A 26,932-nucleotide genomic window follows, 5' to 3' on the forward strand; every position below is an offset into this window, starting at 1 on the left:
CTCTGGAAGAAATGAAATATTCTCTGATGATGCTACAATCTCTTAAGGAATTCACTGTATCATTGACCATAGCTATGTATAGAGGCTGTATTAGGACATAATGGCATTTCTGTTAAAAAAAAGAAAGCAAACTTTTGTGAGTATCTATACCTGTACTCGGAGAAGGCAATTGCACCCCACTCCAGTACTCTTGCCTGGAAAATCCCATGGACGGAGGAGCCTGGAAGGCTGTAGTCCATGGGGTCGCTGAGGGTCGGACACAACTGAGCAACTTCACTTTGACTTTTCACTTTCATGCATTGGAGAAGGAAATGGCAACCCACTCCAGTGTTCTTGCCTGGAGAATCCCAGGCATGGGGGAGCCTGGTGGGCTGCCATCTATGGGGTCTCACAGAGTCGGACATGACTGAAGTGACTTAGCAGCAGCAGCATACCTGTACTGGGTACCATAACAAAAGAATTAAATAGTTCTATTCTCTGTTCTCTAAAAGTGTGCTATGTTTTACATGTATTTTGAGAGCAGGCACACATATTAGACTACAGTATATTATAGTTCATACTTTTATCAGTTTAAGGGAAAAGAGACAAGGATACTTCTCTCATTTTTAGGGGTAAAGAACAATTAGAATAACCAGTGAAATTCAAAATTTGGTCATGGCAAGATAGAAGTTATTCAGTTGGTCTCACAGTTAGCATTAAATGGATAAAACATTTATTCACTCTAAAATTAGATTAATCATACATAGACCTAACCAAAAACTGTTTTCCTTAAGATACTTAAAAAAAAAAAAAAAGGTCATTTGAACTTCCTAGACCTTTCTTGCTGACTTTATTTCATAAAGTCCATCATTCCAATGTTGGGATACTTTCCTCTAATTTGGATCAGCTTTTAAGAGGTTCCTTAAAACTGTGTTTTCTGATTCTCTGAGGTGAATGATCCCACTTCAGCCCCCTCGCTCTCCACTTCTCCACGTTCTCAGTGTATTTCTCCCTCCCCTTCTCTGCAGGGTAGAATTCTCCTTTCTGCCCCACTTTAGGTGTTACTTTCTTTGAAAGCCCTTGCCTTCCTCCATTAGGATTTGGGCTCCCCTCGCCCCTGTGTGCTTACTTCTTTGATAGCAGTTGTCACCTATGATTGAAATCATTTAGTTCATGTCTGAATCCTTCACTGCTCTGGCCATGAGCTTCTTAAGGACACAGCTCTAAGTTTTGTGCCCCTTCCTCCCCATTTTTGGATGAATTCTCAAAGCTTATCACATGGTTTGACATGTGGCAGACACTAAATAAATGTCCACCAAATGAAAGTAAGAGATCTTTGAATATCCACTACAATTACAGTCTGTTAATAATAAAACATGGGCAAGGTATACAACCAAGCAGGACTTTAGAAATCTCTTCAAAAGATCTCTTTGGTACAACTGTTTACTGTCCCTAATTCAGGTGCTGTTAATCAGCTATCTGATGATTTGACAAAATCCACTAACTATTTATTATTTGGTAGTACCTATTTTAGTTTTTAGTGCTTCCATAGTAGCTCAGCTGGTTAAAGAATCTGCCTACAATGCAGGAGACCCCGGTTCAATTCCTGGTTCAGGAAGATAGGCTACCCACTCCAATATTCGTGGGCTTCCCTGGAGGCTCAGACGGTAAGGAATTCGCTTCCAGTGTGGAAACCTGGGTTCAATCCCTGGGTTGGGAAACTCCCCTGGAGGAGAGCATGGCACCCCACTCCAGTATTCTTGCCTGGAGAATTCCCACAGACAGAGAAGCCTGGCGAACAACAGTCCGTGGGGTAGCAAAGAGTCAGATGCAACTAAGCACAGTTTAGTTTTTATTAACTACTCCAAAATTTGCTTTCTTGACCAGATCTTTCTGATTATAATAGTTTATCCAAATTTCCAATTTAATAGATATCTATAAATGTGCATTTGCCCCAAAGATGAGAACCTAGGTTATCTTAAGAAAATAAATACTTTATAGCAATAGGTGTATTTATAATCAAATTGTGCACAAAGGCAATTTTAAAAACGTTTAAAAATAAGTTGATGTGAACAAAGCATTTCAAAGTATAGGTTGGTGCTTCATCATTAACTTTAGTCGTGTGACTTTTGTCAGTTGATGTCACAACCTTAGTATTATTTTTAAAATAGTTTTTTTTTTTAAAGGATATTTAATTAAGTAATGTGGTGTTTACTTATTTCAAACAGTCTGTCTTTGTTCCTGTCAAAGCCATGCTGGCAGGGCATTGCTTTTCTTTTCCCTTTTGTTAATATTCTATGTTAGATAATGGTTTTGCAAATAATAGATTCTGAGGACCTTTGATCCACCATTACTGTAAAATAAAATGCAACTTAATTTTTTTCTGGGCGTAATGGTTTTAACCTTGTGTACTAATTTGACTGTGCTTGTGGGGGCAGATCTTTAAATGAGACGCAAATGAAGGAAAAATTGCTAATGCTGCCACTGTATATCTAATGAGCACTGTGTAATAAACCATAACCTCTTTGACATTTCTCTGGAAAGCGACATGATTATTTTGGATGGCTAGCCCTTTGTGGATGGCTCATTACCGTCTGGCGTAATATGTATTGATAGAGACTGTAATTGTCAACTCCTATTTGACATGCTGCTTCTAATAAATATGGCTTGCATTGCTGGAACCCACCAATGGTTATATAGGAAACTGTAATTAAAGAAAAAATTATATATTTTAGGTTAAAAAATTGTATGTATGTATATAAAATATCTCTATACAGGATTGTCTGCTCTTCTCTGCCCATCAACCCCCCTTTGCAGCTTCTTGTCTTTGAGTATTTGAAGTTTCCCCTGAGGATTGGTGCTCTTTTATCAGTATAGGACCAACATGTGACAAATCCCATGTGTGTGTGTGTGTGTGTGTGTGTGTGTGTGTGTATGTGTGAGAGAGAGATTGATTTTCCTCCCTACTTAAAAAAGCATCTTCATTGACAAAGAAGTGACAATATGAAAAGCTCCTAGATTTGTGTAAGATCCATAAGACCATCGTGTATACTAATGAGTTCAACTCATGAAGTTAATGCTTTGTAGCCAGACAGTCTTATATTATTCACTTTTCCCATGGTTTTCTTTAACTTTATTTTTTCCTGGTTTTATTCTCATTTTGTTATAAGAAATTTGTATTCTTTGGCAGGGAAAAAAAAAAAAGGTACCTGAGAAGCCAGGTTACTATGAAATATCAATCTCAAGTATATTAAAATCCCACCAAACACCTTATATAATACTTAAGTTTGTGGGGATGGGGAAGGAAATTAAAGACTAGAATTGGGCCTACCTCTTGTTATAAAACAAATGTAGGTCTAGTCAGGTTATGTCTACAAATGTAAAATTGGGATTCTAAAGAATAGTATTTTTGTTACCCATTGTGTAATTGTAATATGCTCTGAACTTCAGACAAGCAAATGTACGCTTGATTTATATCCTATAGTTCATGATATTTATGAAATGGAATCATAGCACATGAAATCATACCATGAAATATGTTTATATTTCCTGGAGTAAGCCCAAAAAATCATGTAAAAACTTAGGCAGCTCTCAGATTTCTTCTTAGCAATGTGAAGTTTGATATCATAATTTTCAAGCTAAGAAAATGTAGGCCCATTTTCACCATTTTGGTGAAGAGAAGCAGGTGTTTGGAAGAGCATAGCTCTATATTCATCTACCCATGGTTTTGAATCGTGGTTTTGCCCATTTGTCTCGGCACATTTCTTGATCTTTCTGAGCCCCAGTGTACCCATGTGTAGAAACAGGGACAATCAGACCTAGTAGGTATTCAATAAACATTGTACTTCTTTTTATTCTCCCTTCTTCCTCTGCCCATCACAGATAACATTTCTAATCTAGTGCATTCTCTACTTTCTCAAGGATGTCCTGTCCATGAAACATGGAATCTTAATTTTGTTAGGTGATATTAGCTAATCCTTAGTAGCCGGACCCTGTTCAAATTTTCTTACATGTGTTAGCTCACTGAATCCTCCCAGTAATTCTGAGATTATTCTCATCCCCTTTTAACAGATAAAAATGACTGACGCACACAGAGGTGAAGCAGCTTGCCCGAAGTGACACTGATGGGACCAGAATTTGAGCCCAGGCAGTCTAACTCAGAGCCCATACTCTTCAACCCAGCTGTCTTACTTCAGCAGTTTACCCTTTCTCATGTCATAAAAGAAAGAGAAGATTCTCATAACGTTCTAGAGAGGCCTGGTCTGCCTTTCATTGTAAGGCTGAATTATTAAAGGACAACACCAACATAGCTGTCAGGGATAGGTTGGGTATTTCTAGGGAAGATAAATGGTAAACTATAGGAAGAATAAAGCAGCTATGCTATGGGATACGGAGGAAAGGGGGAACTGAGAAATGACTGTTCTTGTGCGAGACCTGCCAGCAAATACCAAATATTTGCAGTGCCCTTCATACCCTGTGGTGTTATATCAGTATGGAATGCCATTCCTACTTTTCTTCATCTGACTTAACTCTTGGTGGTAGTGGTTTAGTCGCTAAGTCATGTCCGATTCTTGCAATCCCACGGACTGTAGCCTTCCACGCTCCTCTATCCATGGGATTCTGCAGGCGAGGGGAGTGGATTGCCATTTCCTTCTCCAGAGGATCTTCCCGACCTGGGAATTGAACCCAGATCTCCTGCATTGCAGGCAGATTCTTTACCGACTGAGCTATAAACAAAGTGTTCCTTAATATACAGCTTAGCTCTGATCTTCTCCAGGAAACCTTCCCTGACCACCAGGCTAAGCTAAATACCTTTTTTCTGGACTCTTACAGCACACTGGGCATAAGCCTATACAGATATTAGTGGGAATAGCATTAATAAGTGAGAGTAATAACTATCATATACTAGGTACAAACCATGTGCCAGGCATTGTGTTGAAAACACTTTACACATGTCTCACAACAGTCTTAAATGGTCAGTAGTGATAGATTGGGCTTCCCTGGTGGCTCAGTAGCGATTGGGCTTCCCTGGTGGCTTCAGTGGTAAAGAATCTGCCTGTAAAGGCAGGAAACATAAGTTCAATCCCTGGGTCAGAAAGATCCCCTGGAGAAAGAAATGGTTACTCACTCCAGTATTCTTGTCTGGGAAATCCCATGGACAGAGGAGCCTGTCAGGCTATAGTCCATGGAGTTGCAAAAGAGTTGGGCATGACTTAGCAACCTAACAACAACAGTGATAGATGAGGACAGTAAAGGTTGGGGACATTGAATAGTTTAGCCAAGATCATACAGCCATAAATGGCAGATCTGAGATTTAAACCAGGTCTTTCTTACTCCAAACTCCTATTCGTAATAACTGCAGTGTATTTGCCATGCTTTGTTGACATTGTCTGCTTTTGTCTTTAAGAGTCAGATTGCAAACACTTCAAGGCATGTACTGTGTCTTAGTCATTTTTTACCCTTAGATCCTATCAAAATTGTGCTTTAGAGAAGAAAGAAATGGAATATTAAACCAAGCTTATTTTTTTTAATGAACTTAAATTTTAAATGTGTTTTGTAATGAGCAAAGTTTAATTTTCTTTTGACTTTAGTATGTTATCAAACAATAAAAACTATATACAGATATTGCTGAGTAGGTTATTCTATGTCTTGATTTAGAATTTAAATCAGATATTATATAAAGAAATGTTCATAATTGATAACATAAATATCCAACGAAAGGTAGTACCACAAAATTACTCAAGATATGGCATTAATAATATGAGTGGAATAATTATAAGGTTTTTTTAGAAATACAGAGAAGTCAAACTCTGTGTATTAGCAGAGATTCAGAATGACAGCCACTCACCTTTAGCCCCCTGAGGAACAACCTAGCTTCATACCCTTTTCTCTCTGTGGGCACCAAGGCTTCACCAGCAACCCTCTCTCAATACCCTCTCTTGGGTGTTCTGGCTTATTAGTCCTTTCCTATGGAGAAGGGCAAGACCTTTATGTCTGAAGGCAGTTCAATTAGGAACTATCTAAATTAATGCCTAAACCTAAGACCCAGGGAGGCTGAACTGTGGGTACATTTTTATCTTTCAGGAGGGCTTGCTAAAAGGGCAAGCCAGGGTGTTTTCTGTATCACCTCCTCTGATAAAGTCTTCACTGCATTCTTCTCTTTAGAATGAAGTTGAAGACAAAGGGCTAAGTTAGCTTATTCATTTATTTGCTTTCAGTCTGAGTTAATTCTGTTCTCCTTACTTTGTCCAAGTCATTTGGGCTGTGGCCAGAGGATGGAGGATGTTCCTGAACTTTTTCCCTCCTTTCTTGTATTGTTCTCATTTCTTTTCCTCTCAAGCCCTGAGAAAAGATACCCAAGCCTTTGTTCTAAACCTATGCTTCACCCATATTCCTCTTTCTGTCTGCAGCCATTCTCGAACTATTCCATGGCAGCAGTTGACTTTGATTATTGTCCGGCAGGGGCAGTGAAACCTGTTGGGGCCAGCAGCATCAGTAGTTACAGCGAGCCAACTGCAGAGCCCTTCTTCGCCCCTCACCCCCCACCTCATACAGATAACCCCCAGCAGTGCTGGGGCAGCCACACATGGCACGGTGGGGCTATGGCAGCCATGCAGGGCACAGTGGGGGTGAGCAGCAACATCCTTGTTCTTATTGATCAAGAAAAGCCCAGATCTCCTGTTACCTCTTCCATGAAGCCTTCCCATTCTCCCCCTGTATCTTCAGTGATTATAATTGTGTATCCTTACAGCAAGTACAGACTGTGGCATTCATTTTACACTTATCATATGCTGTATAGTTTTTTCGTTAATTTTTTTTGCTATTATAGTCTATATGCAACTAAACTGTGAGTCCTCAGGGCACAGACCATGTCTTAAACAATGTTAAGAGAAAGAATACATGTGTACTCATACTTTGATACACACTCATGGATAGAACAAAAAAAAACACTTTTATAATTTACATTTCTGGGGTCTGGCAAGTGGGTACTTTATTAATAATTTTACTGACAATGGTGATAATCAGATAACCCAGATTAACAGTTTTCTCAATTTTCACCTATTCTGACTTGTTTGAGTTACAAATAGTCAAGGTATTGCTTTTAAAGCTTTTCTCCCATAAATTAACTCAGGAGTGAGCTATTTCATGTTGTGATATGTATATTAAGGTTAACATAGTTTATTGTAGTGGAAGTAAATATAATCTGAATTGAGTGAGTGTCTATTAAATAACTCTTTCTCATTTCTTACTACATTTTGTTGAGCTTTGACTTCCCACTTAGCTTGTGAACCATTTGTTATCATCAACTATCAGGAAGCTTTTTAATAAGGGAAGTTGGTGACTTATACTCAGTTATTTCAGGTTTATCTTATTCTTTACAGCCTTCTTATTGTTAAAGCTTACACATTTATAAAGAAAAGAGGGATCAGTATTTTTAAAATCACTGTAGGCTTACTCTTTAAATGATTGGACTTGATTGAAAGAATATCTTAGAATGCAGAGTGGTGAAAGGAAGATGGTATCCTTTGAGAAAATTGTGCTGTGGATATAAGAACTAACTAGATTACTGGGTGGGGAGGATAAAAATGGTAACAGAGTACATAAGATGATTAAAATCATCTTGAAAATGTATAAAAACATGAAAGGCAAGATAAAGCCCATAAGAAGAGGAAAAAGACCAGATTACTTGGAAAGTTAGACATTGCAGAATTTGCTCAGAATAAGCACAGTAGTACAGGCAGCCATACTCTCAACTGCTTGCCTACAAAAAATGTCTTTGGAATAGAACTGCTTGTCTATGGGTTGGAAGTGTATTAGATGAGCTTCAGGGTCATTGTTTAATTCTTTTTTAATTTTTGGCTGCCCCAGGTGGCTTGCAGAATCTTAGTTCCTTGACTAAGGATCGAACTTGGGCCCATGTCATTGAAAGCAATGAGTTCTAACCACTGGACCACCAGGGAATTCCTTCCATTTAATTATCTAAATCCAGACTTTTTAAGATTTAGATAATTAAATGGAAGGAATTCCCTGGTGGTCCAATGGTTAGAACTCATGGCTGCCATCTGTGGGATCGCACAGAGTCAGACGTGACTGAAGTGACTTAGCAGTAGCAGAGCAGCAGACATTTTAAGATGCTGCCTTGTATTTCAGTTGAAAGCATGAATAAAATGTTTGCTATTTGGGATATGTAGTTTTATCCCTTCATAAAGTTAATGTATTTTCTGAGGTGAACAGGGGGCTTGTTCAGATGTCTCTGTTTCTAGCTTTGTTGGGATTTTTTGCAATTTACTTTTAATTGGAGGATAACTGCTTTACAGTATTGTGTTGGTTTCATACAGCAACATGAGTCAGCCATTGATATACCTCTGTCCCCTTCCTCTTGAACCTTCCTCCCACCTCCCACCCCATCCCATCCCTCTAGGTTGTCACAGAGCACCAGGTTTGAGCTCCCCGCATCATACAGCAAATTCCCACTGGCTGGCTGTTTTACACAGAGTAATGTATATGTTTCAGTGCTGCTTTCTCAGTTTATTCCACCCTCTGCTTCCCTCACTGTGTCCACAAGTCTTTTCTCTATGTCTGTGTCTCTTTTCCTGCCCTGCAAATAGGGTCATCAGTATCATTTTTCTAGGTTTCATTTGTACGCATTAATATACAATGATTTTGTTGTTTTTGGTTTTGATTTTTTGTCCCTGCTAGGCTTTAAGCTCCTTGGGAATAGTAAGTACTCTAGTGTGTTTGTGGGGTAAGGGCAGCACCAGGCACAGTGCCTGGCACATCACAGATACAAGATTGGCAGAACTGTGTGCACACTTGGCCATCCTTTGGAAGTATATTTTGTTAGTTGTTGGTTTAAAAACTATGTTCTTAAAATATGTGCTTATTTAAATAAGCATGTTACTTGCCTTTCCAGGAGTAGAGGTGAGCACTGTGGGTCCAGAAGGCCAGGATGAGAAGTCATGGTTAGACACTGGGAAAGGCAAAGATAACTAGAGGCAGGTGGGGAAGGTGCAGCCAGAAGTAATGTGGTCTTAGAAGTCTGTATAAACATGTTTACATGTAAAAAAAAAAGCCTTAAAGAAAATGTGTCAAAGACAGATAACTCCTGGAGAAGGAAGTAGGATGAAGGGATGATGAACCTGGTAGGACCTCGTAGGGATATAATTTTAAATTTGCTAGTAACCACACTAAAAATGTAAAAGAAAACAAATGAGTAAAATTATTGTTAATATATTTTATTTAAGCTAACATAGCTAAAATATTATCATTTTAACATCATCAATATAAAACATTTGTTACTGAGATTTTTTTTTTACTAAGTCTTTAATGCTTAAGCACATCCAAATTCAGAGCAGTGATGTTTGAAGTCCTTAATAGTTGCATGTGGTTAGCATCTACCACACTGAACAGTGTAGCTCAATATATTTTTATATTGTTTGGACTTTTTTTTACCATAAAAGTATGCTTTCATCTGACTTGTATGATTTATTTTTGTAAGTAGTTCATTTAACTATCGTGAAGATTTAAAGGTCAGTTTTAATCCTATCTTTTTTTTTAATTATTTATTTATTTTTTTATTTTACAATATTGTATTGGTTTTGCCATACATCAACATGAATCCGCCACGGGTGTACACGTGTTCTCCATCCTGAACCCCCCTTCCACCTGCCTCCCTGTACCATCCCTCTGGGTCATCCCAGTGCATCAGCCCCAAGCATCCTGTATCCTGCATCGAACCTGGACTGGAGATTCGTTTCTTATATGATATTATGTATGTTTCAATGCCATTCTCCCAAATCATCCCACCCTCACCCTCTCACTCTCCCACAGAGTCCATAGTCCTATCTTTTAATCTTCCTGTACCACTTTCCTATGAAAAAGAAATTTGGATGGCATACTTGCTTCACTTGAAATCAGTAGTCAAGGATTTTCATTCCGGTGAACACACAGTAAGTCCATACTAAAATAAAGTAGTGTAATTTGAAAAAAAAAAAAATGGAGATAGCTTTTTACCACATCTAAATTGTGATTCACAGACCTTTTCATTACTTCCTATGTGTTGTTTCTTTGGATGTAAGCAAAAACACACTAAAGGAGAAATGTGAAACTGAAGGGTTGCCTGGGATGTGGGGTGTGATTGTACAGTTCAGTTCAGTTCAGTTCAGTCGCTCAGTCGTGTCTGACTCTTTGCAACTCCATGAATCGCAGCATGCCGGGCCTCCCTGTCCATCACCAACTCCTGGAGTTCACTCAGACTCACATCCACCGAGTCAGTGATGCCACCCAGCCATCTCATCCTCTGTCGTCCCCTTCTCCTCCTGCCCCCAATCCCTCCCAGCATCAGAGTCTTTTCCAATGAGTCAACTCTTCACATGAGGTGGCCAAAGTACTGGAGTTTCAGCTTTAGCATCATTCCTTCCAAAGAAATCCCAGGGCTGATCTCCTTCAGAATGGACTGGTTGGATCTCCTTGCAGTCCAAGGGACTTTCAGGAGTCTTCTCCAACACCACAGTTCAAAAGCATCAATTCTTCGGCACTCAGCCTTCTTCACAGTCCAACTCTCACATCCATACATGACCACAGGAAAAACCATAGTCTTGACTAGATGGACCTTTGTTGGCAGAGTAATGTCTCTGCTTTTGAATATGCTATTTAGGTTGGTCATAACTTTTCTTCCAAGGAGTAAACATCTTTTAATTTCATGGCTGCAGTCACCATCTGCAGTGATTTTGGAGCCCCAAAAAATAAAGTCTGACACTGTTTCCACTGTTTCCCCATCTATTTCCCATGAAGTGATGGGACCAGATGCCATGATCTTCGTTTTCTGAATGTTGAGCTTTAAGCCAACTTTTTCACTCTCCACTTTCACTTTCAACAAGAGGCTTTTTAGTTCCTCTTCACTTTATGCCATAATGGGTTTTTTGCTTATTTGTTTGGGAAATTTTTGATGAATAAACTGACTGTGTACATTTACCTTTTAAAGTAATTTGCTTGAAAGTTGTATATGGATACCATTTTCTGCATATGTCCTTTGGGATACCTTATAGTCAGTTTTTTAAAAAGCAAACCTTACTTTCTGATACCTGATAGATCTGTCACTTATATTTGGGTTTGAAGAACATGTATATCATGTGAACATTTCACTCTTTGTCATAGATTGTATTATTTTTTAGTAAAAGTATATTGACATTTACATTTTATAATTGTTGCTCTTTATAATTAATTTAAAACTTCAAATACTTGAAAAATTAAAACAAAAATCAAAACAAAGAACCTGAATAAGGAATGACTCTAAATGAGCATCAGGTTTATTTTTTAGGGTGATGGGAATGTTCTAAAACTTGATTGTGGTGATGGTTTCACAAGTCTGTAAATAGTAAAATTCAGTGAATTGTACAGTTAAAAATGGGTGAATGTTATGATCTATAAATTAAATCTCAACAAACCTGTTTTTAAAAAAGAAGATAAAGTAGTCTTCAGTGACCGTATTAATAGTTTTTATAGCCATATATGTGATCTGAAAATAGCTTTATGCTTGGTAACAAGAGTATTTTGTAGGATCTAATTGTTTAAAGTGGTATTTGGAAATGCCATTTGATGTTAAATCTTCCTGTCTTTCCCTGTCTTGGGCAGTATTTCCTGGAGAGGATCTCTGACATTTCTTTCCCCTGTAGAAATCTATTTCTTTGTCTATAAAATGTAGTTAAGAACTAAACTTGGTGAAGATTAAATGAGATTTTGTTTTTAAAATCAAAGTATCTGGGTTGTAGTAGGTTATGAATTGTGCCTTAACCTGCACACTGAGTATCTGCCCATGGTTTTTACTGTCTATGGTTTAAACATATGGGGACCCACCATACTTTCATACACAAAATATTTGGGCTAACATTTAGGATCTGTGACTCTAGATTCCTAGGTTGATTAGGTAGCCAGTGTAAGTCATTAGATTTAAAGCATGTCATTATATAGCCTATACCCTGACACCTTTTTTTCATACGAAACAAATCTTTGCCACTTTATGCTCACCTTATCTTCACATTTCCTAGCCTCAGACACATTTTATGGTCTAAATGAAGCCTGCCAAGGTTCCCTTTGCAGACATCATTGCCTCCTGTTATTCAGTTGGAGAGGTCTTTGCAGAATGACATTTCCCTCCCACAGTGCTTCCTGTGCCCCATTTAACATGCAGCCTTCACATTTCTCCTAACCCCTACTTGCTTTCAAAAGAAGAGAAAACTCAAACCACAGTCTTTCATGAACAGTGCAGAACTCACAGAGCCCTGGCAATAGGCAGTGGATCCAGCACTAAAGTTCAGTAATGATTCTGATTCCCCTTATTTTTAAACAATTTCCAAGAATCACAGGTAAAACTCTGCATATCTTCTTTGTTTGCTATCCCACTCCTAAAACCAAAGTATGTATGCCAACTCCAATTCACTAAATATTTTTAGGTTTCTCATATTCTAATATAGCTGCCAAGCATTTTCTGGTGTACTGTCTGGGTTTCGCTGAACTGTTAATTCTCCCAGTCTGATTGAGCCTGTAGGAAATTTCATAACTCAATGATGAATCTTCGAAGAAAGGTTTGTATTGAAAATTGAAACACCAGCTTGCTCTTTGTAACCAGTTCTTTAATCCTCCACCTGCCCTAATATAGCGATGGCTCATAATTATCAGAGCAGAGAACCAAACTCTTGTATTTCAGCAGAAAGAATGACACTGTAGGGGGGCAAGTGATAGAATCTACACTCCAGCAAGAAGAGGGACAGGTTTTTTGGAAACTTTGACACAGAATCATCAGATGTATTTGTATAACCATTTCATGTAGAACTATGCTGCAGTCAGAGAGGGGATTTTGCTTTTCTTCATTAAAAGCTTATTAAATGAAGAAATAGGACAGTGGTTTTGCTTCAGTAGATGGGGGTCAGAGAGGCGGGTCTGATCTCCTCAGGATATTAATGTCTGCCTTCAGCCGGGGGAAATGAGCCGTCACTTGAGTTAGAGGCAGCTTTATGTGCTCATCACTAGGGATTCCCATATGTCCAGGGAGCTGCAGCAGTAAAAAATGGCAGAGCTCAGTGGTAGAGTGCAGAGGGCTCTCATTGGAATTCATGTCAGGAAGCTCAGCTCAGTCTGCCCAGAGCAAATCTGTTTAATGTTGATCAGCTGTCCATCTGATAAACCGAATTGATATGGGCATTCCCTCCAAGGACTGTCCTGACAGTGACAGCCGCAGCACCCAGATGTCTTGTTAGGTTTTTTGGTAGTCTCAAGTATTTTTAACCCCTTTTGTGATATGCAAACCCGAAAGTACTTTTAGGGACCTAGCTAAGGAGGCCTAGCTAGGCTTGCCCTTTGCTTCTCTGGCAGAGAGCAGCCCAGCCCAGCAGCCTTTCCAGAAACCACATACTCTTAGGTTAGCTGTACGTCTCCTTACAATAAGCATCTTGGTAACCTGCAAGATAGATAATTATGTGACAGTGTCAAGTTGTGTCTAGTTTTTCAAAGTAATGTTTCTTAAAATGTTCTTAAGGGCAGTAAATTACCAAGCTTGGTTATGGTTTATTAGTTTCACAGGTGTATTAGATGATCACTAAGCAGAACTTTATAATGTTCATGCATAAAAAGAAACTGCATTACAGATTTTCTTTTGGTTGGCTGATTTCTAGTAGTAACTATTATGACTCCTGCTGAGTCCCTGCATCCTCTGCTTTCTCAAGTATGAGTACCACCACTGAAGGCAGCTCACCTCCCTGTCGATTGTTGGCAGGTATCAGTTCAGTTCACTTCAGTTCAGTCGCTCAGTCATGTCCGACTCTTTGTGACCCCATGAAATGGAGGGAATTGATTACAGAACACATCAATACTGAGGAATCATTTCACTATATGTTTATTAAAGTGTCATATTGAATACATTAAATATATATAATTTTATTTAAAATCTTAAAAAATACTGAACTTTCTTTTATGGAAACTAATCAAGAGGGATAAATCTTTGTGTTAAGTTATAATTATTTAAAAATCATTTCTGCAAAACTATTAGTAGTTCAAAATTACAATATTGAATATGAGAGAACTTTACTTTTGTTTATTTTAAAGGTTCTCATTGAAGTACTGCTTAAGGATTTTGTCTTTTCTTACCCCTCACTTTGAGATCTTGTTTTCATGGGATAGAAATATTCTAACATTGCTTAGATCAGATCAGATCAAATCAGATCAGATCAGTCCAGTCGCTCAGTCGTGTCCGACTCTTTGCGACCCCATGAATCGCAGCACGCCAGGCCTCCCTGTCCATCACCAACTCCCGGAGTTCACTCAGACTCACCTCCATCAAGTCAGTGATGCCATCCAGCCATCTCATCCTCTGTCGTCCCCTTCTCCTCCTGCCCCCAATCCCTCCCAGCATCAGAGTCTTTTCCAATGAGTCAACTCTTCACATGAGGTGGCCAAAGTACTGGAGTTTCAGCTTTAGCATCATTCCTTCCAAAGAAATCCCAGGGCTGATCTCCTTCAGGATGGACTGGCTGGATCTCCTTGCAGTCCAAGGGACTCTCAAGAGTCTTCTCCAACACCACAGTTCAAAAGCATCAATTCTTCGGCACTCAGCCTTCTTCACAGTCCAACTCTCACATCCGCACATGACCACAGGAAAAACCATAGCCTTGACTAGACGGACCTTTTTTGGCAAAGTAATGTCTCTGCTTTTGAATATGTTATCTAGGTTGGTCATAACTTTGCTTCCAAGGAGTACTGCTACTGTTAACTCACTTCAGTCGTGTCCAACTCTGTGCGACCCCATAGACGGCAGCCCACCAGGCTCCCCCATCCCTGGGATTCTCCAGGCAAGAACACTGGAGTGGGTTGCCATTTCCTTCTCCAATGCATGAAAGTGAAAAGTGAAAGTGAAGTCATGCAGTCGTGTCTGACTCTTAGCGACCCCATGGACTGCAGCCACTAGGCTCCTCCTTCCATGGGATTTTCCAGGCAAGAGTACTGGAGGGGTGCCATTGCCTTCTCCAAGAAGTAAGCGTCTTTTAATTTCATGGCTGCAGTCACCATCTGCAGTGATTTTGGAGCCCAGAAAAATAAAGTCTGACACTGTTTTCACTGTTTCCCCATCTATTTGCCATGAAGTGATGGGACCGGATGCCATGATCTTCGTTTTCTGAATGTTGAGCTTTAAGCCAACTTTTTCACTCTCCACTTTCACTTTCATCAAGAGGCTTTTGAGTTCCTCTTCACTTTCTGCCATAAGGGTGGTGTCATCTGCATATCTGAGGTAATTGATATTTCTCCCGGCAATCTTGATTCCAGCCTGTGTTTCTTCCAGTCCAGTGTTTCTCATGATGTACTCTGCATATAAGTTAAATAAACAGGGTGACAATATACAGCCTTGACGAACTCCTTTTCCTATTTGGAACCAGTCTGTTGTTCCATGTCCAGGTCTAACTGTTGCTTCCTGACCTGCATACAAATTGCTCAAGAGGCAGATCAGGTGGTCTGGTACTCCCATTGCTTAGATATCTAATCATTTGAACGAAACCAGATGCAAAGACTGTTTGCTTTCTGCCTCTTTTCTATGTATTCTAACTTAGACTGTCAGGTTAGCTTTCCTAAAAGAGATATAGATCCCCTTGTCGTTTTTAGGATTGCTGTGTGTGTGGTCAGAGCTGGAAGAAGGCCTGGTCAATATTTCAGCCCTTGAACCTGTGACTTGATCTCTATTTGGAAGTCACCATTACTACAGCCTACAGGTTTGAGATTTTGGGTTTAGTCACCATTTTTAAAACCAGAATTCTCATTCACGTATGATAGAATGAAGCAAGATCAGTTTTGATTGCTACAGTCATGGAGAACCTTAAATTCAGAGTTGACACTTAGTTAAAAGTTATCACCATGAAAGTTCTTCTACCTAGTGTTAAAAGCATATAGTGTTTCTTTTTATTATTGCTATTTTGATATTTTGGTATTTTTGAAGTACATGTAAGGAATTCTGTTGCTCTTATCAGGTTTCCTCCCTACTTTCTCCATTCTTTGCTCTTGTCTGTGGCACCCTGGAGAGAGAAACAAAACGCAGATGGAATAACTAGTGTAAGTGTTGTGGAGGGGGAAAAAAAGACAGGAAGTAGAGCGAGGGAGTGCTGACTTGAATGGAAGGTCGCTGTTGTAAATGGAGTAGTCAGAGAAGGCCTTACTGGTTATGTGCACTTTGTGGGTTTTTTTTTCTTGTTCCTTCATCTAGGACATAATCCTATGCCTTTTTGTTTAGTTTAACTTTCTGTGGTGGTGGGTTTTGTTTTGGAGGCTGCAAGATTGTAGTCCTTCTTGGTTCTCCTGTCTATGCGGCTGATGGAACAAGGGTGAAAATGGTGTTTTCAGAATCACAGCTGAAGTTGTGAAGGAAAGACCATCTGGTTAAGACCCATCGACATGGAGGCAGCAGAGAAGAAATAAATCTCTCTGTGTCCTCCCAAACTCCAGTTTCCTTCTGTCAGCTCCGATTCTAAGTGGAAACCAGCATATGGGAGCTCAGGAGATGCAGAGTGTAGGGGGTCAGCCTCCCCATGGTGGAGAGAAAGGCAAAGAAGGGATTAGAAGAATAGTTTATTACTGAGGATATTAAAGCATCAATCTTAAAGGAAACCAACCCTGAATATTCATTGGAAAGACTGATGCTGAAGCTGAAACTCCAATACTTTGGCCACCTGATGCAAAGAGCCATCTCATTGGAAAAGATGCTGATGCTGGGAAGGACTGAAGGCAAAAGGAGAAGGGGGCAGCAGAGGATGAGCTGGTTAGATAGCATCACTGACTCAATGGACGTGAATTTGAGCAAACTCCAGGAGATAGTAAAGGACAGGGAAGCCACGTGTGCTGCAGTCATGGGGTTGCAAAGAGTCGGACTGATTTAGCAACTGAACAGCAACAAAATAAAGCATAAGAACCAGTAGCCAGATGAAGAGATTCATAGGGTAGCAAAGGAACTTTGGTCCTCTTGAAGTTTGGAACCTGGCACAGTAGCACCTGAAGACTTTCTGCTCAGGTACACTTTGAAGGGACCTGAAGAAAGCAAGGGACTAAACCTTGCAAATATATAAGGGAAGATTAGTCTAGACAGAGGAAGATTAGTCTAGACCACAGTGCAAAAGCCCTATGGTAGGAACAAGCTTGCCATGTTCAGGGAGCACCAAGGAAGCTAATATAGCTAGAGAAGAGTAAGCAAAGAGGAAAAGAGTAGCAAATGAAGTCAGAGATGTAAGAGGTAAAGGTTCAGGGGAAGATTGTGTTGGTCCTTGGAATCCATTGTTGGGACTTTGGTTTTATTCCGGAGTGAGATGGGGAGCCAGCCACTGGAGGGTTGTGAGCAAAGGAGCAAAGTGATGACCTCATGGTTTCTTCATCTTCCTGCTTGCCTCATTTCTAATCATTTTCATTTTTGCAAAGCTAATGGACTAAAAATATTATCTCATTATTCTTATAATACTCCATTTCCAAATTATTAGTTAAGCATCACTTTATATGGTTTTGGCCATTTGTGTTTCTTCTGGAATTACTTCATTATATCCTGTCCCATTTTGTTCTTAAGCTGTTTATCTTTTTCCTATTAATTTCTTGTCCAATTTGGACAAGCTCCACATGTATTTTGAATGTAATCTTTTGCCTGTTGTGTATGTTGCAAATGTGTTACTTCAAATCTGTATTGCCTCAGCCTGTATTTTATTATATAAACATTATTGTATATTTTAGCCACTCATTTTTATTCATTATTTTCCTCATAACTTATGACTTCCTATTTTATTTTGCAAGGCTTTCTCACCCCAAGGTCATAAGAATGTTTTCCTAAAGTTACAGTTCTGTTTTTCACATTTATATATTTGGTTTATCTAAATATATTAATATTTTTATCCATGGAGTATAATAGGGATCTAACTTCATTATTCTTTCCCTTAATAGATAGCCAATTGCCCCAACATTTTTTGTATATAAGAATATTCCATCTTTTCTCTAACAATTGGAAATGTTACCTCTTTCTGGAATTTGTTCCACTAATCTATTAGTTTGTTCTCATGGTGTTTCTGTTATTTTTAAAATTGCAATAACTTCATAAGTTTTAAAATCTAGAATGACAGCCTCTTCCAAGATTTTCTTTGTAATTTTCAAATTCTTCCCACATGAACGTAAAAATCAGTTTTCTAACTTAAAAAAAAAATCTTTTAGGGCTCAAATAAAATGACTTTAAATAAGTGACTCTTGTCTACCATTTTAAACTTTCAGAAGAACTTGGAATTTTGTATATTTTGTGTTTGGGGCTTTGGAATCAGAGAGCCCTGGCCTTGAGCTCCAGGTCTGCAGTTTACCTCCTAGGTAGACTTGAGCAAGTAACTTACTCTGCCCACCCAGCTTCCTTCTGAAGGAAGTTGTAGAGATAATGCTTACCTCAGAGAGCTTTTGTGAATTTTACATTATTTTATTTATTAATCTGTTAATCGAACTATTATTATGCTTGCAAGTTTATATAAAGTTGCTCAGCATACCATAATTAATTGGCTCAAAGTAATTTAATAAGTGGGAGCCACTTCCACTATTAGGCATTTTTAAAAATAGGATATTTGAAGTATCTTCGGATGGAATGACATGATAACCTGACATTTGCTTCAAAATAATCTGGAAGGAGAATGAAAGATGTAACTAAAACAAGGTTAGGGTCACGGAGGTTCTTTATGCTACATTTTCAACTTTTGTTATATTTGAAAATTCGCAAATAAAGTTTTTTCAAGAAATACATCTTTTTTTTTTTTTTTTTAGAAATACATCTTAAAATTGTTGAAAATGGCAAAGGGTAAACATTTGTTATTTCTAAGGGGAAAAAATAGAATAAGAAAGAAGACTATTGTCTTTTATCTCCTTTGCCTGAGTGATGAAACACTATTGACTCTGCTGTTACTTTAACACAAACTTAAACGTGTAAAACATTTTTAGAGATTTCAAGTTAATATTTCCAAACTGGCTTTGTGGCTCAGATGGTAAAGAATGTGCCTGCAATGCAGGAGACTTGGGTTCGAGTCCTGGGTCAGGAAGATCCCCTGGAGAAGGGACTGGCTACCCACTCCAGTATTCTTGCCTGGAGAATTCCATGGACAGAGGAGCCTGGCGGGCTATAGTCCAAAGGGTCCCAAAGAGTCGGACATGACTAAAGCAACTTAGCATGCAAGTTAATATTAGGAACAATTTCTGATAAAACTGTTCATCAGCAGACTTGGCTCCTGTGTAATTTATTACTCATCCCTGGAAGGGGCTAATTGAGCTTAATTGACCTCTGGGGTCACTTCCAACTCTGAGTCTGTAAATCTGACTTTTTAGTTTACATCATTCCTTATCTTTTGAAACTCAAGAGTGATGGCTGTTCTGTCTACCTTTTTATTTTTTTTTTTATTTTTTATTTTTTTTAATTTTATTTTATTTTTAAACTTTACATAACTGTATTAGTTTTGCCAAATATCAAAATGAATCCGCCACAGGTATACATGTGTTCCCCATCCTGAACCCTCCTCCCTCCTCCCTCCCCATTCCATCCCTCTGGGTCGTCCCAGTGCACCAGCCCCAAGCATCCAGTATCGTGCATCGAACCTGGACTGGCGACTCGTTTCATACATGATATTTTACATGTTTCAATGCCATTCTCCCAAATCTTCCCACCCTCTCCCTCTCCCACAGAGTCCATAAGACTGTTCTATACATCAGTGTCTCTTTTGCTGTCTCGTACACAGGGTTATTGTTACCATCTTTCTAAATTCCATATATATGCGTTAGTATACTGTATTGGTGTTTTTCTTTCTGGCTTACTTCACTCTGTATAATAGGTTCCAGTTTCATCCACCTCATTAGAACTGATTCAATTGTATTCTTTTTAATGGCTGAATAATACTCCATTGTGTATATGTACCACAGCTTGCTTATCCATTCATCTGCTGATGGACATCTAGGTTGCTTCCATGTCCTGGCTATTATAAACAGTGCTGCGATGAACATTGGGGTACACGTGTCTCTTTCCCTTCTGGTTTCCTCTACCTTTTTAAAATTGAATACTAGGTAAAGAACTATTAATTTAAATGAGGGAAACAGGATAGTATCATTTATAGTGTTGGGAGAAAGAGAGGTGGCAGAAGAAAGATGGCTCAAGTAATAATTACAGCATAGAACAACAAATGACTGAGCTATGTTCAAAGGCTTTCAAGTGCAGAAAGAGTTAACCTTGGGGAAGTGAGGAAAGACTTCCCAAAAGTGATGCATGGACTGATTCTTAAAAATTACTTAAACAAAAATTTACTTCTCATTCACCCTATAGCAGCAAAAGTATGGCACATCTATACAATGGACCTCTGAAGAGACGTTAAATAGAGCAAGGAGATTTTATTTGTAAGTAACAGATTATCTCCAAGAGATAATATTAGGTAAATAAAATCAGAGTGCAGAAATATAAACATCTTTTTGTGATATAGTTTTTATTGACTGTATCTTTCAACAAACAATAGCTTAAAGGAAAGTGGTATTTATTTATCTCAGATATCAAGAAGTGTAAAGATAGGTACATCAGAGCTAGAGTAGCCCTAAGACATCACCAGAGGTCCAGGCTTCTCATTTCTTCTTGCTCTACCATCCTTAGGTTGCGAGCTCTCTTGAGATGCTTAAAGTTTCTATGGTGCCCCCAAGCAGCTGAGCCATATTCCAAACAGGAGGAAGGGGTAAGCTCAAAATGCCAAAGGTGCATGCCCTCTGAATCTGTTCCCTTATATTAGAAACTCAGTAGTTTTCTCAGAGACTCACCTAGTGGACTTCTACTTACATTCATTGGCCAAACTGTGCTACAGGATCACCTCTAGCCTCAAGGGATTTGGGGGAGGTGAGTTTTTTAAACGAGTACTTTGTCTCTCCAAATACAGCCACAGATATGTTACTAGTGAGGAAGGAGAGAGGAAATAGGTAACTAGCAATGTCTGTCCTCTCATATCTAAACCTTAGGATGCTAAACAATTTGGAGAAATGTTGGAAGAATATGTATCAAAGCAGATTAAGTTGTTTAACATATAATTGAAAGAAAGTAATTTGGTGAAAGTTCTTATAAAAATATTGGTTAATCCTCAGGGTTACATTCAATGTAGTAATTACTTCCTTACTCTGATTACTTAACATAAGCAGTATTCACTTATGACTTTTGTCCAATCAAGATTTAGCATGAAAAAATACCTGAGTACTAAAATATATGTGCATAAAATTGTATGAATACTTTTATATAAGATACTTTTTAAAATCCAGTACACTGAAAGTTTACTAGATTACTTTTGGTGGCTAAACTAGGAATAAGATAATGAAAAGGAAAAATTCCCAGATTCTTTCATACTGTCACTGCTGTAACACTAAATTAAAAGTTGTATAATGTGGCCCGAAGTTGTTTTTCTAATGATAAAATCTTAGAAGTTGTGAGCACAGTACTAGAGTGGACAGATTTCAAGATGACCAATCAGTTCATTTCTGTTTCTTTAGAAAGTAGGTACTAATCATCACAATAATTTTGTCTTTTTTCACTATTAACTGGGTTCCCAGGTGGCGCTAGTGCTAAAGAATCTGCCTGCCAGTGTAGTGGCTGGTGGGCTGCAGTCCATGGGGTTGCAAAGAGTCGGACGCGACTGAGCGACTTCACTTTCACTTTTCACTTTCATGCATTGGAGAAGGAAATGGCAACCCACTCCAGTGTTCTTGCCTGGAGAATCCCAGGGACAGGGGAGCCTGGTGGGCTGCCGTCTATGGGGTCGCACAGAGTCAGACACGACTGAAGCGCCTTAGCAGCAGCAGCAGCCAGTGTAGTAGATGCAAGAGATGTGGGTTTGATCCCTGGGTTGGGAAGATCCCCTTGAGTAGGAAATGGCACCCCATTCCATCATTATTCTTGCCTGGAAGTCTCCATGGGCAGAGACGCCTGGTGGTCTACAGTCCATGGGGTCCCAAAAAGTTGGACATGACTGAGCAACAAGGCACACACATAACTATTAAACTACCAGTATAAGTAGTTTTTTATTTATTTATTTATTTTTGTTAATTTTATTTTATTTTTAAAACTTTACATAATTGTATTAGTTTTGCCAAATATCAAAATGAATCCGCCACAGGTATACATGTGTTCCCCACCCTGAACCCTCCTCCCTCCTCCCTCCCCATACCATCCCTCTGGGTCGTCCCAGTGCACTAGCCCCAAAATCTCCAAATCTTAGAATTTTAGGACTGAATATTAAATTTAGGACAGAAATCCCTGAATCTTAGAACTAGAAGAGACTTTCTCCAGTTCCCCTCCTTTCAGAGATGAGAAGACTAACGACCTGGGAGTTTTAAGGGATTTGCCCACAAACTGTCTGTTATAGGCAGAGGGAGAATTGTTAGCTCCCTCTGATTGAGCTAAATCACTTATTTTGGTATAACCAAATGATTTTTGAAACAACTTGTTACTTTCTCCAGCTACTATAACAGAGAGTCAAGTCTAGTCATACTTTCTCCCAGAGAAGTCTTCTTCTGTAGTGCTTAGAACTAAAGATGAAAATTGGACAAGTCTGTGGTGAGCATGTATCAATCTTGGTAGTGTTGTAACTTTGCCCCCTCCCCCATTTACTGTTCATCAGGTAAATAAACATTTTAAACCATCATTGGACACTATGACCATGAGGCTCTGAGTTCCAGCTTTGTCTTTCATAAACTGAATGTTCCAACCAGGTATTTAAACTCCCCACACATGCTGTAATTAGAATCACAAGTAGATAAAATAAATAAAAGTTCTTTGTGAATGGTGGGTACTGTACAAATTATGGTTGCACTTCCATTATTACCACTGTTCTTGTTGTTTCTGGCCATGAGGCTTTTAGATTGCCATTGGTTTAATGAATGGAGTTTTATGATTATGGATGTCTTTATTAAAAGCTCCCAGTAATTCATTTTCATCCTTAGGGTAATTCAAAACACCTACAACTTTGACTTGCCTGGTTGTTGCTTTCTTTCATAAGCTGAACTGCATGAGAGATTTATCTAGTGCTTAACCCTTCTTGAGGTTTATACTTGCTCATAATCTCAGTCTGCTAATTTTTGTGAAGTGTAGCAGTGGATGTTTTTGTAAACTAGAATACATTTTCAGGGTACCAATAAATTACACTTTTATTCATTTCTTTTAGTTACTCTTTTAAAAGACAGTTTTAAATGTTAGCTCCCTTTAAAAAAATGTTTTCTGTTAACTTCTCAACAGTCCTTAAGCCTCCATCCTCAGTCATTTTCTTTGGGATGTAGTGAGGTTTTCATCTAAACCATGAATTTACTCTTTTCAGAAGCTGTTTAACTCACTGGTTCCTCTTTTCCTACTTCCCCAATTTGTATTCAGGTACACTATGTACACTGGAACATTTTTACATATTCTTTTACTTTTTTTAAGCAAAAGGAATAAATTAGAAACATGCTTTTTCTTTATAGATGCCAAATTGTTTGGTTCCTTTACTTTATTGCATCTTTATATAATTTATAGTTGTTAAACTAGTAGTACATTGTTTTTAGAGAAGAGTCTTAATTATTTGATTGTTTTATATATATTTGTCTCCTTTTCTAAGGCTGTTAGTCTAGGTCAAATCCTTAAATTTGACCTTTAGGTCAAATCCTTTTGTTACATGTCCCTTGGGCCTTTGTTATAGCTTCTTCTGATCTCTCTACTTTAACTACCTACTTTTTCAGATTTTATTTAGATATATTTTCTATCTTTCAAGTTACCACAGGCAAGTTTTGCAAGTTGTTTCACTCCCTTATAATACCATATGTCCTTGCTCTCTCCTCCAGTAAGTTTCCTCACTGCCTTTCCAGATTCTGCTGAGAGTTTGCCATTTATTCAGCCTTTACCTCTAGCCCCAAACATTCAGACTCAAAGCCATTGACATATATTTTAGGCTTTTGTTCCCACAGCAGCCACTCCTAGATGGACAGTTTCTGTATCAGATACCTATTGCTGTATAGCAAACTATCCTAAATTTTAGTGACTTGAAACAACCATTTTATTTCTTACCATTCTGGGATCACTCATGTGACCGCATTGACAAGCCTTAATGCATAAACACTTACCAGGCCTTGCTTATGTCACTTCTGCTAATATCTTTTTGGCCAAAGTAAGTCATATGGTGAAGCCCAAAGTTAGTGTGGAGGGGACTACACAGGGACCTGGAAATGAAGAAGTGTGGTTCACATGGGGTCATTTGTAACTGATTTCAATGCATTTCCAGCTCTGTATTACTGTGTGCCTTTGGGCAAGTCATTACACTATGTATAACAATTTTCTCACTTGTAAAATAAGAGATTAATAGTACCTTCATAGGGTGGTTATGAGGTTTAAAATTTTTAGTAATTGTTGATTTTCTAATGATTATAAAGTAATTCTTTTGTCATTTTAGAAAATGTACAAACTATAGAAAATTATAAACAAGAAAACAAACATCTGAAATGCCATCTGATACAGTCCTATACTATAAGTTCCTCAAGGGTCTTCTTTATTTTAATTACTACTGTAGGTATATATCGTGGTTCTTATTCTGAAAGATAAGGTCCTTGAAGGAAGGGACCACATCTGTTCATCTCTGTAAATCCCACAGCCTTGTATTTAACATTAAAAGTGATCATGTGTAAAAGTGCTTGGCGTAATGACTGGCACAAATTCTATTTCCACCTAAATTGGAATTTTATAAGATACTAGTAAGTAAGTAAGTTAAGTTGCTTAGTCGTGTCCGACTCTTTGCGACCCCATCAACTGTAGCCTGCCAGGCTCCTCTGTCCATGGGATTCTCCAGGCAAGAATACTGGAGTGGGTTACCATTTCCTTCTCCAGGGGATCTTCCCGACCCAGGGATCGAACCCGGGTCTCCCACATTGCAGGCAGGCGCTTTAACCTCTGAGCCACCAGGGAAGCCCCTAAGATATTAGTAAGGATTCTTAGAAATCCTGAAGTTATACTGAAAACGAAGTATCTGAATGGAACTGTGGGGGGTGGCCGTTATTGGTCATCTTCTCTCTGGGGAATCCTGGTGACTCGTGGGGTAGAGAATAGGGAATGGTAGAGAGAAGGAAGGTGGTATCAGGATCTACTTATAGCTCCCAAGTAACTCAGTGGAAAAGTCTCTAAGAAAAACTTCATTCAAGTCTCTCTGCAAGGGTACTGATACAAAGTTACACCAGACCCTCAGCTGCACTTGCCATAGTTCTGTCTTCAGCTTCATGGTGTTTCCCTGAGTTTGATGCATTCAGCTAAGACAGAGACACCAGAAATGTATACCTGATTTCCAGTGCAAATATGGTAATACTAGTGGGGTCACTTTGTGTTGCTATATAGGTATATGCAGCAGCATGGATTAGAATACTTTGGACCCTGTCCCCTACTGGCAATATTGTACCAGCTAAATCAGTAATCATCTAGCTGGTATAATACTGAATTGCCTCAAAATGAACTCATAATTGATGCCAAGTAAATAAAAGCACTGTGTACCCATTAAAATATGGCATGATTGAAGAAATAAAGTACATTTGAAACCTTAAAAAGAAAACATAACTCCACAAAACTTCAAAATGCTAAGTGAAGTATGTCAAAGACAAATACTATATGACTTCACTTATTTGTGAAATATAAAAAACAAAGCAAAACCAAAAACTGAACTCATAAAACAGATTGGTGGTTGCCAGACGTTGGGGGGGATGGTGGGGATGGGCCAAGGGAGGGGGGAGAAAATGGGTGAAGGTGGTCAAAAGTTACAAGCTTCTAGTTACATATTACCAAGAAAAAACAAACATGAAGATATAATGTACTGGGGATATAGTGTGTAAGCGGTGACTGTGGTTAATAATACTGTATTGTGTGTTTGAAAGTTGCTGAGAGAGTAGATCTTAAAAGTTCTCATCACAGGGAAAAAAATTGTGACTATGTATGGTGACAGATTTAATTAGGCTTACTGCGGTGATCATTTCACAATACAGTCGTCCCTTGGTGTCCACAGGAGATTGCTTCCCAGACTCACTTCAGATGTCAAAATCCACGGATGTCCAAGGCCCATAGTCTGTCCTCTGTATCCGTGGTTCCACATCTGCAGATTCAGCCAACCTCAGATTGTGTACTACCTACATATTTATTGAAAAAATCCTCATAAAAGGACTCACATGGTTCTGTGCTGTTCAAGAGTCAGCTGTGTGTACAAATACTGAATCATTATATTGTACACCTGAAACTAATATAATGTTATGTGACCGTTATATCTCAATAGAAAAAAACTTCATTAAAAAGGAATAACCTGAAAAAAGAGACACTAATCTATGAAATATTTTGTTGTTGAAATCTGACAATACTGATAAGATGGTATTCTTTACACTCAGACAAATCTTACCTTTGTGTTTTAGTCAAAGAAGTTTGGCAGAGATCACAGAACTTATCCATACTGCTCTCCTTGTACATCGTGGGATTGTAAATTTAAATGAATTGCAATCTTCTGACGGGCCACTGAAAGATATGCAATTTGGAAATAAAATAGCTATCCTGAGTGGAGACTTTCTTCTAGCAAATGCCTGCAATGGACTCGCCCTGCTACAGAACACCAAGGTAAAACTGGGCAGGGTTTGTTCTTATCTGAACGGCCTTTAGGTGGCTCTTAGTTGACTGCGGGAGCCACAGAGGTCTGGACACCCTGCTGCCCCAACTCCACACACATAGATGCTCAGTAAAATTGTGATGAGGGTAATGATGATGATGGCAATATCAACACCAGTTAAAACTGGTAAATGCTAGGAAAGAGTTTTGAAATTAATTTCCAGTTGTTGGGTTTTTTTTTTTTTTTTCCTGGTAACAGATGGAATTATTTGTTAATTATAGGGTAGTGTTAAATACTCAGGATAAAGATAA

At 38.6% G+C, this 26,932-nt stretch overlaps 1 protein-coding gene across 5 annotated transcripts in view; it reads left to right on the top strand.

Moving 5' to 3' along the window:
* Positions 1 to 26,932, top strand: part of PDSS2 (decaprenyl diphosphate synthase subunit 2) — a 280,931-nt gene that overhangs the window by 131,641 nt on the left and 122,358 nt on the right. For all 5 annotated transcript variants that reach the window (XM_055535288.1, XM_055535291.1, XM_055535290.1 and 2 more), the window contains one exon: positions 26,434 to 26,632. In XM_055535288.1, coding sequence (XP_055391263.1) covers positions 26,434 to 26,632 — 199 coding nt within the window. The remainder of the gene's footprint in view (positions 1 to 26,433; positions 26,633 to 26,932) is intronic.

The sequence above is a fragment of the Bubalus kerabau genome, chromosome 9, assembly GCF_029407905.1.
Source record: "Bubalus kerabau isolate K-KA32 ecotype Philippines breed swamp buffalo chromosome 9, PCC_UOA_SB_1v2, whole genome shotgun sequence".
In the NCBI taxonomy this organism is placed as follows: Eukaryota; Metazoa; Chordata; class Mammalia; order Artiodactyla; family Bovidae; genus Bubalus; species Bubalus kerabau.